We start from the raw sequence: 14,861 nt of genomic DNA, 5'->3' as shown, positions 1-14,861 counted from the left end.
ATTATCGTTGATTTTAATTAATTACATATGCATGCCCTAGTAAACAAAAAAAAGGCATATTTATTTTGATTGTTACATTTTGAAGTACATTTGTGCAGGTGGGTGCGAATGTACCCATTACCAGAGCTGTACACATGTGCAATTTAGCATAAATATCGACCCCACCGCGCTCGTATTGACCCGATACCGAAACTGCGTTCGGTATCGCTCCTATCGATATCCGCGTCGCCCCTCCCACCCCTGGCTGCCACGCTGCTCCCTTTGCCGCCCAGTGCGAGGCTACCCGGTCAGAGATGCGTGTGAGGCGTCCAAAAGGCGGCGGCGCTCCTTCGCCGGCATCTTCCTCCTCACCAGCCAGCCGTGTCAAGTTCCCACGGCAAGACATCTTTCTTCTCTTTTATGTGCCATAACTTCTCCGCCTGTTTTTGAAAGCGACGCGGGACCACGCGTGGGAACTACCTTCTACTCGGACAAGTCTGTTAACGTGATAAATCATGGCCACTCTGGTAGGAAAACTCCTTTTTATACGTAAAATGTGGACGTAAAGAACGTTTTAAATCCATTTAAAAAGAAGGGGTAACTTATGGTAAGTGCATTGATGTGTATGTGATATGATTAAACACTGTGTAACGTTACAATGTAAAGATAATACCATGTTGTCCATATGAAACGTGGTATCAAGCAGTCACAACATTAAATGCTTGATTTAATGATGTTCCATCCCTGTAGGGCAGGCCCGGCCCTAACCAATCTGGCGCCCTAGGCAAGATTTTAGGTGGCGCCCCCCCACATCGGCAGTGAAGTGTATATACTCACAAGAAACCAAATAGCTTTGTCTTTGACCTTTTTTTTTACTTAAAGAAAGCAAATTAACAATCAGAATAGTTAACAAGATAAAAAATAAGATAAATAAACGAATACAAAAAATAACAAATGAATATATGAAATACAATTTTTTTACATACATAAACACAAAATAAAACGTGTCAACAAGTTGCATAAAATAAATTAAAAATACAATATGAATAAGGCACTGCACAAAACAAGATATCAAACCAGTATGACTTTAACAACTATATTACAAAAAAAGGGGATCCTACAGAGTTCTCTATTTGTGCATTTTAATATTGCATTAACTAGAATGACTTACAAATTACTGTACACCAGGGAGTACTGTAATTACCTAACGTTACATTATTATTTTCCATAACAATTTAGCCCCCTCCACCATATTAACCCGACGTTAAAACAGAACTAGCTATTTATTGATTAGCAATTGCCGAATCATGTAACATTAGCTTAATGCTAAAAAGCCAGGTTACTATCACATTCTGTAACAGACAAATAATTGCATGTAGGCTAACGTTACCTACCTGCTACCTCTGTCTTTTTCTCGTTTCTCCTCTTCTTTTCTCTTTTTTCTTCCCTGGGCACCTGACAGTTTTGGCCGTTTTGACATCTTGTGTTGATTTTTTTATGTGGTGACGTCCAAAAATAGTCATGATGCGGGAAGGGAGGGGGCACACCGTGCCGGGGGAGGGGGGCGTAATGTTGTAACAAATAATATTTCTATTAAATAGGCTTTACTTTGCATTTTAATTAACGTGGGATTATTTTATGTATTTGGAAATAATAGTTTTTTTTGTTGTTTTTTTTTCCTCCAACATTTGTGGCACTGGCGTGGCGCCCCCTGATGGACGGCGCCCTTAGCATTTGCCTATACGGCCTATGCCACGGGCCGGCCCTGCCTGTAGGGCAGAGGTGGCCCGCAGGTAATTTTTTAACGGCCCCACGGCACATTTTAAAAATACGATTGAAAAAAATTAAAAACATGATATGTGGTATAAACCAGCAAACAGGTGAAATGTAACAAGAAAATGTTGCAATGTTTACTCTAATAACACAAAGTTTCCATGCAGGCTGTTTCTTTCTTTAAAAAATAATAATGAATCAAAATCAATGTCATTATGAATTATTGACCTATTGAAGGCTCCAATTACGTCACATTTGAGATATGTTTGGGGAAAATGTTGCATATTTTGTGTTTGCCATATAAAAAACTGAGCTGTTTTTTTTAAACGAAAAACATAAACAACAATAAAACGTATAATTGACGGATAGATCTGAAGTTGATCTCGAGATTATTGTGTTAAAAGTAAACAGTAAAAAAAAAAAATAGAATTTATTTTTTAACACTATAATTATTTGGATCCCCAATAATTTTAGTGTGATTTGTTTTTAAGTGTCATTGCTCAAAAAAATAATAATGAATTAAAATCAATGTTGTTAAGAGTTATTGACCTTTTTAAGGCTCCAATTATTATATAATCTCAAATATTCCACTTAAAAATGTTATTGTGTGAAAATATTGCATATTTTGTATTTTTTCCATAAAAAAAACAGGGTTTTCTTTGACAACAAGAGCATACAACTTAAATCTTTAAAACCGATCTAGAGATTTAAAACTTGAATAATAATAAAAATAATAATACTGAATAATGACACATTTTTAATATTTTTTTGACCAAAACCCTTTGGGGTCCCCAGGATCAAGCCTGAGTGGAGGCCTGAATGTATATTTTTTATACATATATTGTATTGGTTTTTAAAATAAAAAATATCAAAATGGTCCCCGCTAGCTTTGATTTTTCAGAATGCGGCCCTCAGTGGAAAAAGTGTGGACACCCCTGCTGTAGGGTGTTTAACTTTATGTGTTTGTCTTCAGAGGCTTATTTCATTTGAGTTTATGTGTCGTGTGTGTGTGTTGGCATAGGCTATTCAACCCTGGCCAGACATGGACAAAGATGAGACTCTTAAAGGTACCAGTAAGTAGGGATGATGTTTGATAAGAAATTATCGAGTTTGAGCCTATTATCGAATCCTTTTATCGAACCGATTCCTTATCGATTTTCTTATCGAGTCCAGATAGGTTGTTGTATGTGGAAAAAAACACATAATATTTGGTTTAACACATTGGATCTTAACCTGGGTTCTTCGGCGGAGGTCAAGACACACCCGACTCATCGTGTAAATAAAAACTTCTCCCTATCGGCGTATTATGGATACGGCAACAGCAGAAGTCACACTGATTTGCAGGTGTGTAATTTGTTGTGAGTTTGTGCACTGTGTTGGTTTTGTTCTTTGAACAAGGTGATGTTCATGCACGGTTCATTTTGTGCACCAGTAAAAAAACATGGTAACACTTTAGTATGGGGAACATACTCACCATTAATTAGTTGCCTATTAACATGCAAATTAGTAACATATTGACTCTTAACTAGTCATTATTAAGTACTTATTAATGCCTTATTCGGCATAGCCTTATAATAACCCTAACCCTCTAACCCTAACCAAATAACTCCAAATTAAGTCTTTGTTACTTAGAATATGTTCCCCATACTAAAGTGTTACCAAAAACATATAACTTTGTCTTGAATTTGAAAAAAAAAACATGTTATTTTTCACTAAAGAAGGGTTCGGTGAATGTGCATATGAAACTAATGGGGTTCGGTACCTCAAACAAGGTTAAGAACCACTGGTTTAACAAAAGCTCACTTTTATTGTATAAGAAAAAAATAAAATCTGATAAATAAATAAATATTAACTGTTACACCCCTAAAATAAATAAATATTGACTGTTGTTACCCAAAGTATATTAAGTGGGATTTTTCAGAAAAACAAATATATACAGTAACACAAAAACAACCTGTCTCTGTGATCACTATAGGTGTATAAATAATAATATAGTGTTAAATAAAATCAGTCCCTTGGGCACAAAACTGAAAATAATACAGCTCTTCAAAAAGTGCACTTCTGCTGCTATTGGAACATACTAACTACAGCTATTACTCAGGAAAAGGCTCAACAGGACTCAGCTGGACCTGCAGAACTTGCTGACACGGAGCCTGACCTTGCTGACCAAGGACTGACAGCAGTGTCCGCGTCACCTGCTGTTGAGAGACTGTCTAGACCAGGCGTGTCCAAAGTGCGGCCTGGGGGCCATTTGCGGCCCGCAGCTAATTGTTTACCTGCCCGCCACACATTCTGGAAATACTATTGTAAAAATAAAAAATAAAATTAAAAAAAGTGGAATGAGGTGAAATCTAACGAGAAAAAGTTGCAACGTTGACACAAAAGCTGCCATGCAGGCTGCCATGCAGGCTGTTTTTTTTTCTTTTGTCTTTCTTCATTTTTCTTTTTTTGCCATTGCTCAAAAAAAAAAAATAATGACAAAAAAATCCATGTTATAATGAATTATTATCAGGGCTCCAGTTACTTCAAATATTTCACTTTAAAATGTTTTATGTGGTAAATATTGCATATATTGTGTAGTAGCCATATAAAAACATCAACGTTTTCTTTGACAAAAGCGCATAAAAAACAAACAAAATAATAGTTCCAGCATAAAATCGACAGATATATCTGAAGTTGATCTCGTAACTTAAGTGTTGAAAGTAAAAGAAAAACCTAATAAAAATGTATCACTTTATGAGTGGGGCACCTTTTGGATCGCAAATATATTTAGTGATTTTTTATTTATCTTTTCCCTGTGATTACTCAAAAATATGAAATAATTAAAATCAATGGTGTCCTGCATTATTGATCTTTTAGGGCTCTAATTACTAAATACTGCATAGTTCAGTTTTACTATAAAAAAACTAAGTTGTTTTTGACAGAAAAGCCATAAAACATTTTTTTTAATTTGTATTACTTTATATCAACTTGAAGTTGATATAGAGATTTACTGTAAGCGTTAAATGATTTAAAAAAAATAATAATCTGACTTTTTTTTTATATTTTAATGACTGAGACCCTTTTTGGTCCCCGGGACCCCTAAAGGTAAAATAAATAAAAAAATGTATATATTTTGTTATGGTTTGAAAATGAAAAATATCAAAATGGCCCCCACATGCTTTAATTTTTTCGTGTGCGGCCCTCAGTGGAAAAAGTTTGGACACCCCTGGTCTAGACCTAAGAGATATGTTCAGCCACCTAAGAGGCTGATTGAGGGTTGTTAAGAACTCTTGGTTTTTACGAGTTGTTTAAAAAAATAAAAATAAAATAATAGTGTTGAGATAACTGTTTGTTATGATGCTTTGACATTTTTGCACGTAATTTCTTTATTGAAAGAAAATTCTATGAGGAGAAAAGTTGTTTGCAAATGTGGTTACAATGCTAAAAAATGAAAAGTTAAAGCTAAAAAAAGAAATACACTTTAGTGAGTTAACATTATTTCTTCATAGGTGGAAAGATGTGATGTTATGAGCTAGGGAATATAACAACTACACTACCCAGCATGCAACTGGAGTGACGAGCATGTGCGGTAGCCCCGAGAAGTGTTGTTGCATGTCGCCACCCGGCAGTTAAGAATGAGGTTATGAGCACGCTGTGAAAGTAAACGTCAGGAACTCGGCCAACACGCTTCGTCTGCATTATTTATAATTAGACAGACAACACATATAGTGTGATTTTGTTTTGTTTACAAGGAAAGAAAAACAAAAGTTAAAAAAGGGAGATGTCATATATGTTGTACAGTATATATATGTATGTGCTGCGGTTGCTTTAAGAAGTTGCGACAGCTGCCGTAAAGGAGGTGCGTTGCTAGCCTGGTTGCTATGTTTCCGGTTGGTCGTAAAAGTGTTCGTCATGTGTTTGTACCCTGCTCAAATCTCTCAGTAAAGTTATTCATTGGATTATACCTTTTGTTTTGAACTTTATTACACCTTGGAGCGCTTTTTCCCGTCCATTGTTTTTCCTTCTTTCACTATCTGCGCTTAATGACTGAGCTACGTGACGTCATTTCTTGTGATGTCTCACGGAGCATTTCTGATCGGGACGGGATTTGTTCCCAGGGATTCGAATAAAGAACCAACTCTTTTCTTTACTATAGTGGTCTCGATAACGGGTACCGGATCTCAAAAAGGGATTCGAGTCCGAGGACTCGGTTCTTTTCTTATCAAACAACTGGGAAAATCGGTTTCAAGTATCATCCCTACCAGCAGGTGGTGTGTATAAACTCCAAACACAGCAAGGGGTTCATTGTTGGATTAATTAAGCCCACCAGAGGGTGCACATACCTAACGTGATGACCTATGGACGGATGGACCTATTTCAGAATCCACTGCTATTTTTGGTCACGAGTCTCAGAAAAAGCATCAGCCGTCCTCGGAATATGATGGTGGTCTTTGTTTGAACCGGAGGATGTTTTGAAGCCGTCCTCGGAATATGATGGTGGTCTTTGTTTGAACCGGAGGATGTTTTGATTCCGATATTGATATGCGCTGCCGAGCTCTTGCATTACGGTGTAATTTTGTGGTGTTGTGATAGTACACGAGACACAACACCATAATGGTTTTGGTAATTGAATAAAAAAAGGGGGGGGGACTGCCAATGACCCGTACCTGTGACTGATCCTTTATGAAATTTGCTCAGATGAAATGGTTATAATCACATCATGAATTTTGTAAGCCCTGCAAAAATAGCTTTTACTGAGCTGTGGTTAAAAGGGTAAATACAAAGACGTGAGCATTTGCGTTCATTAAATGTGATTATCCCTGCATTGTAGATATTATTTCAAATTCATGCTGCACTTAAGAACGGGATGATTATGTACATATTTTGCCTTTGAGTAACACTGTTTTTTTTTGGGTTTTTTTCAGCAAGATATGATTCCAGCATTGCTTGGCCTCCACCCTTACTTGCTGGATCTATGAAATTACAGATTCCCGTTTGAAGATTCTGCATCACCTTCATTCCTGGATGGGCTCTTTATATGACAATGTTAAGAAGGAATACCTCAAGTCAAACCCAAAGGATTGTGGAAATGCAGTTTGCAAGATAATGATTATGTTGATCAGCAATGAATTGTAAAATCAGTTGAAAGTACGGGCGCTTAGACCTCGGTGGACTTCTGAGATAAAATGCTAATGAATATGCAGGAGGTATCTGATATGCCTAGGAAATCTCATACATGTGATCGTTTCCCATCCTTGAAAGCCTTATGGGGCTTGCTCTTTGGAATAGTTTTTGCAAGTGCATCTGCTTGTCCCACCGGCTGTCACTGTACAGAAAAGAGTGGCATGACTGTGGTCCAGTGTATGTCTCAGAACTTGGAGAAGATCCCATCAGACCTACCAAGTGATACTGTAGCTCTAATTTTAACATCCAATCGCATTACCAAAATACCCAACCATGCCTTCAAAGAACTAAACTACCTTCAGGAGCTGGATCTGTCTAATAATGACATCGAGACTGTGGACGTTGCAGCATTCCAGGGTGTCACAGACAGCCTCCTTGTTCTGGATCTTGCCAACAATCGTATCCACAGTGTCCCGAAAGAGGCGTTTGACCGTCTCAAAGCCAAAATCAATCTGTCAAATAACCCGTGGCACTGTGAGTGTGTACTACAGGAGGTTCTGCGGGAACTGAGGCTGGACCCAGAGTCGGTGAACGACGTGGTCTGTCACACAGCCGTACAGGAGGAATACGCTGGCAGATCCGTAATCCAAGTTCTGGACTCGGGAATTAATTTCTGTAACTTTCATCACAAGACGACAGATATTGCAATGTTCGTCACCATGTTTGGATGGTTCACCATGGTGATTGGATATGTCATCTACTATGTGAGACACAACCAAGAGGACGCCAGGAGGCACCTCGAGTATCTCAAATCATTGCCCAGTAGCTCTCAGATGACCAAGGATTTTGACACCATCAGCACTGTTCTCTAGCAGGGCCACCCATTACTCAATTGTGTCTTTGTCTTGAAATATGTGAGTATTTTTTTATTTACTTTTGTAAAAAAAAAAAAAGGTGAGGTACTTACTTTATCCAATATTGTTGTTTATTAAGTCAATTGCTAATTGTAATGGTTTTGTTCAATCTTACATAATTGGCAAAGCTCAAATTTCTGACATAGAAAAATGTTCTTTTGGCAAATGTGTGGACATTTTGAAGTAACATTATAGCTATTGGAGATGATACATTTTTCTCCCACTGGGCTGAAATTACTAAAGCACACAAACTACAAGGCTGTGTGACTGTCACAAAGTGTAGCACTCCTTAGGCGTCTTCCATCAGTACACTCGAGTCTTTTTGACCATTTAAGGTAGAAAAAAAATAAGAGTCTGCATAAGACACTATTATGTCTATGTCTGTCATATCTGACAGTTGTTACAAAATGAATTGTCAATTTATTTTCCACCACACCCCTAATCCATCAAATACTCTAAGAAGGAGACCTTGTAATGGTAACTGACAGTGACTCCAACAGGAATAAAATTAATACACATCAGTGACATTAATACATCTCACAACAGCAGGTCGCATCCCCCGAAGCAACAATTTAATGATTCTGTATTGCATGCTATGGCAGAACACATATCACATAATAAAATAATGCCCGCATTGTGTTATATAGCCTATTACAGTGGTTCCCAAACCATTTTCGCTAAGTAACACCTCAGAAAACACTTGGCTTTCCAAGTACCACCATAATGACCAACAATAAAGTACCGTAGCGTCGTAGGCCTAAATGTTAATTTAAAACAAGGCAGAGGTTTTATTCAACAAGTATGTTTAACGGTACACACAGTTTAAACAGTAACACTGTGTTTAAAGGCCTACTGAAATGAAATTTTGTTATTTAAACGGGGACAGCAGGTCCATTCTATGTGTCATAATTGATAATTTCGCGATATTGCCATATTTTTGCTGAAAGGATTTAGTAGAGAACATTGACGATAAAGTTCGCAACTTTTGGTCGCTGATAAAAAAGCATTGCCTGTACCGGAAGTAGCGTGACGTCACAGGTTGTGGAGCGCCTCACATCTGCACATTGTTTACAATCATGGCCAGCAGCAGCGAGAGCGATTCGGACCGAGAAAGCGATGATTACCCCATTAATTTGAGCGAGGATGAAAGATTTGTGGATGAGGAAAGTGAGAGTGAAGGACTAGAGGGCAGTGGAAGCGATTCAGATAGGGAAGATGCTGTGAGAGGCGGGTGGGACCTGATATTCAGCTGGGAATGACTAAAACAGTAAATAAACACAAGACATATATATACTCTATTAGCCACAACACAACCAGGCTTATATTTAATATGCCACAAATTAATCCGCATAACAAACACCTCCCCCCTCCCGTCCATATAACCCACCAATACAACTCAAACACCCGCACAACACACTCAATCCCACAGCCCAAAGTACTGTTCACCTCCGTAAAGTTCATACAGCACATATATTTCCCCAAAGTTACGTACGTGACATGCACATAGCGGTACGCACGGACAGGCAAGCGATCAAATGTTTGGAAGCCAAAGCTGCCTACTCACGGTAGCGCGTCTGCTATCCAACTCAAAGTCCTCCTGGTTGTGTTGCTGTAGCCAGCCGCTAATACACCGATCCCACCTACAGCTTTCTTCTTTGCTGTCTTCATTGTTCATTAAACAAATTGCAAAAGATTCACCCACACAGATGTCCAGAATACTGTGGAATTTTGCGATGAAAACAGACGACTTAATAGCTGGCCACAATGCTGTCCCAATATGTCCGCTACAATCCGTGACGTCACGCGCAAACGTCATCATACGAGACATTTTCAGCAGAATATTTTGCGGGAAATTTAAAATTGCACTTTACTAATCTAACCCGGCCGTATTGGCATGTGTTGCAATGTTAAGATTTCATCATTGATATATAAACTATCAGACTGCGTGGTCGGTAGTAGTGGGTTTCAGTAGGCCTTTAAAAAATTATTAAACAATTAAGTTATTTTTTTGGCTTACCACTAGATGGAGCTGGCCTATTCGAGTCGAACCATTGACTACAACATCTTTTTGGTGTTGTTTCTTCCAAAGTAAATAGGTTTTAGGGTTGCTATTCCCCTGTTAATGTGTGTAATTGTCAATTTTCAGCACAGTGACAAGTTAGACTATGAGCTTATTTTAGGGTTACCCCAGGATACAGAAACATGGCAGCGTGTACTACTAAAAAAAAGTGTTTGAATTATTGTGTGCCAGGTGGCACGGTCCAAAACACAAAGTATGAAATAACAAAGGGATGTTGAAAGTTCAAACTAATAAAGGATGACGGAGCAAGCGGGGGATAATAAATAGTGTAAGCACCGTGTAGTAATTTATCACAAGAACGACTAATAGAGAAACAGAAAGAAAAGCTACAGTCGGACAAATACGCTAGGCCAGGGTTGTTCTACTTCATTGATTTCTTAGCCACATTTGCAGAAAACTAAGGACCCATTTAGTCCTAATTTGTGTATTCCGAAGAAACATTGTCCTCTACAATAGACATTTGATTTTGGTTTATTTATTTTGTCAGAGTTACAGGTGCGCTCTGCTGTTTTTAACGACCTTCTGCCAAAAAGTTTGGCAAAGATCACCTCTATGAAAGCACTGCAGTGTTTTTAGGAATCTGCTGTTAAAATGTGAGTTTCTTACAAACTTTTTGAACTGAACAGGCAGGCCACTAGTTAAATAGCTCAAATGATGAAGAAAAGAGGACCTAAAATGGAACCTTGAGGAACACCACTTGTAAAACTAAATTAGTAGAACAAATTACTACTGACTGAATCTGAAGTACACAAGACACAGCAAAACCTTAGTCACATCAATGGAATTATGAAAAAAACTAAACTACCAAAAAGAAGAGGACTTAAAGGGGTGTCTTCAGGCACGCCTCAGTTATGTAAGTTTGGACCCCAGTCTTCTATGTTTGCTAGCAAGGTTAAACTGTCAATGTAAGGATCTGCCAATGTGTTTACAGTGGTCCAAGTTCCTCCGTACAACAGGAGCACTCATGTTTTTCAGAATTTGCTGCAAACACGTTTGTCTCCCAAGTTTTGAACTGAACTCGGGGGCCAGATTGGTGTCATTCCTGGGCCGGATTTGGCCCCCGGGCTGCCAGTTGAATAGCCCTGCGTTAAGCGCTGTGTTATAATCACAGAACAAACCGAAGACTTGAGGACTTGGGTGATAGAATACCAGAGATAGCCTGTGGTCCGGGAGTGGCAGTAGCAACTAGCAAGGCGTAATAGATCAGGACTACAACAAGGAAAGCTCTAAAACTCACAGCTAGACAAGGAATATGTTAAAATATCCACAAATTGGAAGAGTGTCCAAACACTGTGGAACACAATAAATCAGCGTCATCTAAATGAAAATTAAATGCTGCATCTCAAGGAGCTGTACTAATTAAAAATTAATTGACTAGTGCTGCCCCCATTTTAAATAATTACAAATCATTCACAGCTGCACACCGCAGTTTCCCTCAACCGCAGTAATACAAGAAATATCTGAAAATAGAATCCAAAATAAAGATCTACCATACATTCCAGACTATAAGCCGCTGTTTTTTTTCATACGTTTTGTACCCCGTGGCTTATAAAACGGAGTGGCTAATTCATAGATTTGTCTTTGCTAACGGCCATAATGTCTTGTGTTCAGTAGTTTTCATTGAACACAAACAAAGACACTGAAAAGGTGTTATTATTTGTGCTATGGCGCCATGTTTTGGACAAGTTCGCTCACTGCAGGTGTTGAAAATGTACTTCCTGTTTTGATGCATTGAACCAGAAGTAAAACCGTCCATAGCCTTTCTGCTCGAAATGATTCTTCATTGTTTTACAATATATCGAAACAATTCATACTTGCTTAGCCGTCTCATGTGTGATCGTAAAATAAGTAAGTAAACATTATGTGTAAATAACTCATTCACAACGTATGTATCTGCGGTTTATAGTCCGATGTGGCTAATATCCTGTATATGGAAAAATATATTTTTCTTCTAAAATTTAGCGGGTGCGGCTTATATACCGGTGTGCTCGATAGTCCGGAAAATGCAGAGTATCCACTCATGACACCTGTACAGTTCACTCAAGGTGTAGATTTGACTTTTAATGTAGCATTGTTGTAACAGCTGCAATTCTAGTCTTGTGTTTGACCGGTATACATTTAGATGGAACACCCGATTGTATTTTGTTGTTATGGAAACACCACATTATGTTACATTTCAGACCATCAAATTTGGTGTACCTCTGTGAGGAAGATGGATTCACGTTACTACCGATGTAGTTACCCTTACCATGAATTGATTTACGTGGACCACGACTTAAACAAGTTGAAAAACTTATTCGGGTGTTACCATTTAGTGGTCAATTGTACGGAATATGTACTGTACTGTGCAATCTACTAATAAAAGTTTCAAGCAATCAATCAATCAATACATCTTCAAAATAACGGTGCTTTTGAGGTGGTAGGACAATTGCTATTAAGCTACTGATCTGTTGTTAGTGACACAAAAAAATACACAATATCTGCCAAATTAGCATCATTTGTTTAGTTTTTTAAGTCCTGTAAGCTTATTCCTAGATTAATTTGTATGACATATAACAATGTGGCCAATTTTACCTGAAATATATCACTTCCAGTAAATATTTGTACTATAATGTTTCCCTAACTTTTAGAAAAATAGCCAATGCCTGTGTTTACACAGAAAGGTACTGTAGTTGATCGTAGTGCAGTCGTCCTCTACCACATTGCGCTGAAAATATTGCGACTTCAGTTTCATGCATTTTCAAACATAATAATGACTGAATAAACATATCAATACTACAATAGTGTTGGCAACTAGAGGAGACCAAATCAGTCAGAATTGTGTCCACTAATAGGCTCAGCCTCAGGCAGCATTACTGTATTGAAAGAGTATAAAGGTGACTATATGGATGTTATTTCATGTCAAAGGGCCTCTCATAACACTAAAAAATGTATTTAGAAAGTATTAAACAGTGTTTTATGCTCTAGCTATTAAAATATTTGATTTATAATTCATGATTCCTATTTCCTGGAAATCCATTTATTGCGCTCGTAATTGATTAACAGCGATAAACGAGGGACGACGTGGCAACGGTGGCAAACTTACAGCAACGTCTAAACCAGGGGTCCCCAAACTTTTTGACTCGGGGGGCCGCATTGGGTTAAAACAATTTGGCCGGGGGCCGGGCTGTATATATATATATATATATATATATATATATATATATATATATATATATATATATATATATATATATATATATATATATATATATATATATATATATATATATCTGATATATGTATATATATATCTGATATATGTATATATATATATATCTGATATATATATATATATATATATATATATATATATATATATATATATATATATATATATATATATATAAGGTTTGCAACTAACGATTAATTTGATAATCGATTAATCTGTCGATTTTTACTTCGATTAATCGATTAATGATCGGATAAAAGAGACAAACTACATTTCTATCCTATCCAGTATTTTATTGGGGGAAAAAACAGCATACTGGCACCATACTTATTTTGATTATTGTTTCTCAGCTGTTTGTAAATGTTGCAGTTTATAAATAAAGGTTTATTAAAAAAAATGTAAAAAAAATGTTTTTATTTTTAAAAAAATATTTAAAAAACATCTGCGCATAGCATAGATCCAACGAATCGATGACTAAATTAATCGGCAACTATTTAAATAATCGATTTAATCGATTAGTTGTTGCAGCCCTAATATATATATTAGATATATATATATATATCTATATATATATATAGATATATATATATAGATATATATATATTAGATATATATTGCGCACTTTTCGCGTGTGCGATGATGTCACGTTACCGATGAGAAAATGCATTTTTAGACAATTTGCCTGAGCGGCTAGGAGACACCGTGAGTAGCGGATCCGGCCCGCGGGCTGTAGTTTGGGGACCCCTGGCCTAAACGCTCCATGGCGAAAGCATGAAAATATTCACAGGCTTTATTTTAGATGTGAAAATTGTCATTCATCCAAGTCGTCGTATTCTCAGGACATTGAATTGATTTCAGCTTAACTGATGAGACATTTCACCTCTCATTCGAGCACTCTTCCCGTGGCTATAGTCCCTTCTTTTTCCTCATTATCTTACTGAGCAACCTGTATGAACATCGAGTAGAGCTGATGATTTTAAAGTAACAAAAACAAACTCCAAAGGGGTCAGTGCTTTTATAACACATCACTAGGACACAAACTCCAATTTAAAATACTGTAACATGTCTTTAAAGCAAAGGTCTCCAACCTTTTTCCATGTAAGAACTTACTTGTACCAAATGAAAATGGCTGAAAGCTACTTTATTTCCATAGCTTGTTTGAACCAAAACAAACTGAACAATCTTGTTTTGTCAGAACATGAACTAAATACTTGCTGCATTTATTTCTGGTATATCCTATGAAGTGAAATTATGTTTAACAACAGAACTGTCTCACATCTTCACGAAATATAACGTTTTGTGCCTTATTGGTACACCTTATTCATTACGCCTTAGTTTACACTCAGCGTATATATATATATATATATATATATATATATATATATATATATATATATATATATATATATATATATATATATATATATATATATATATATATATATTTATATATATATATATATATATATATATATATATATATATATATATATATATATATATATATATATATATATATATATATATATATATATATTAGGGCTGCAACAACTAATCGATAAAATCGATTATAAAAATAGTTGGCGATTAATTTAGTCATCGATTCGTTTGATCTATATTATGCGCATGCGGAGAGGCAATTTTTTTATTTTTTGGTTTTTTTGGGGTTTTTTTTTAAATTTTATATTAACCTTTATTTATAAACTGCAACATGTACAAACAGCTGAGAAACAATAATCAAAATAAGTATGGTGCCAGTATGCTGTTTTTTTTTCAATAAAATACTGGAAAGGATAGA

General features: G+C 36.6%; 1 protein-coding gene across 3 annotated transcripts; it reads left to right on the top strand.

The window, feature by feature from the left end:
* The first annotated feature begins 281 nt into the window (after positions 1-281).
* LOC133663247 (leucine-rich repeat-containing protein 3-like) lies at positions 282-13,007 on the top strand. 3 transcript variants are annotated; one of them, XM_062067580.1, is made up of 2 exons: positions 282-506; positions 6,660-13,007. In XM_062067580.1, the coding sequence occupies exon 2, from the start codon at positions 6,921-6,923 to the stop codon at positions 7,728-7,730; it is 810 nt and encodes a 269-aa protein (XP_061923564.1). In that variant the 5' UTR covers positions 282-506; positions 6,660-6,920; the 3' UTR covers positions 7,731-13,007. The 3 variants fall into 3 exon arrangements, with proteins under 3 accessions (XP_061923564.1, XP_061923563.1, XP_061923565.1); XM_062067579.1 differs by lacking the exon at positions 282-506 and adding an exon at positions 2,604-3,096; XM_062067581.1 differs by lacking the exon at positions 282-506 and adding an exon at positions 2,800-2,819.
* The last annotated feature ends 1,854 nt before the right edge of the window (positions 13,008-14,861 follow it).

This window comes from Entelurus aequoreus, linkage group LG13, assembly GCF_033978785.1.
Source record: "Entelurus aequoreus isolate RoL-2023_Sb linkage group LG13, RoL_Eaeq_v1.1, whole genome shotgun sequence".
Classification (NCBI taxonomy): Eukaryota; Metazoa; Chordata; class Actinopteri; order Syngnathiformes; family Syngnathidae; genus Entelurus; species Entelurus aequoreus.
This window is presented reverse-complemented; position numbering and strand designations above follow the sequence as displayed.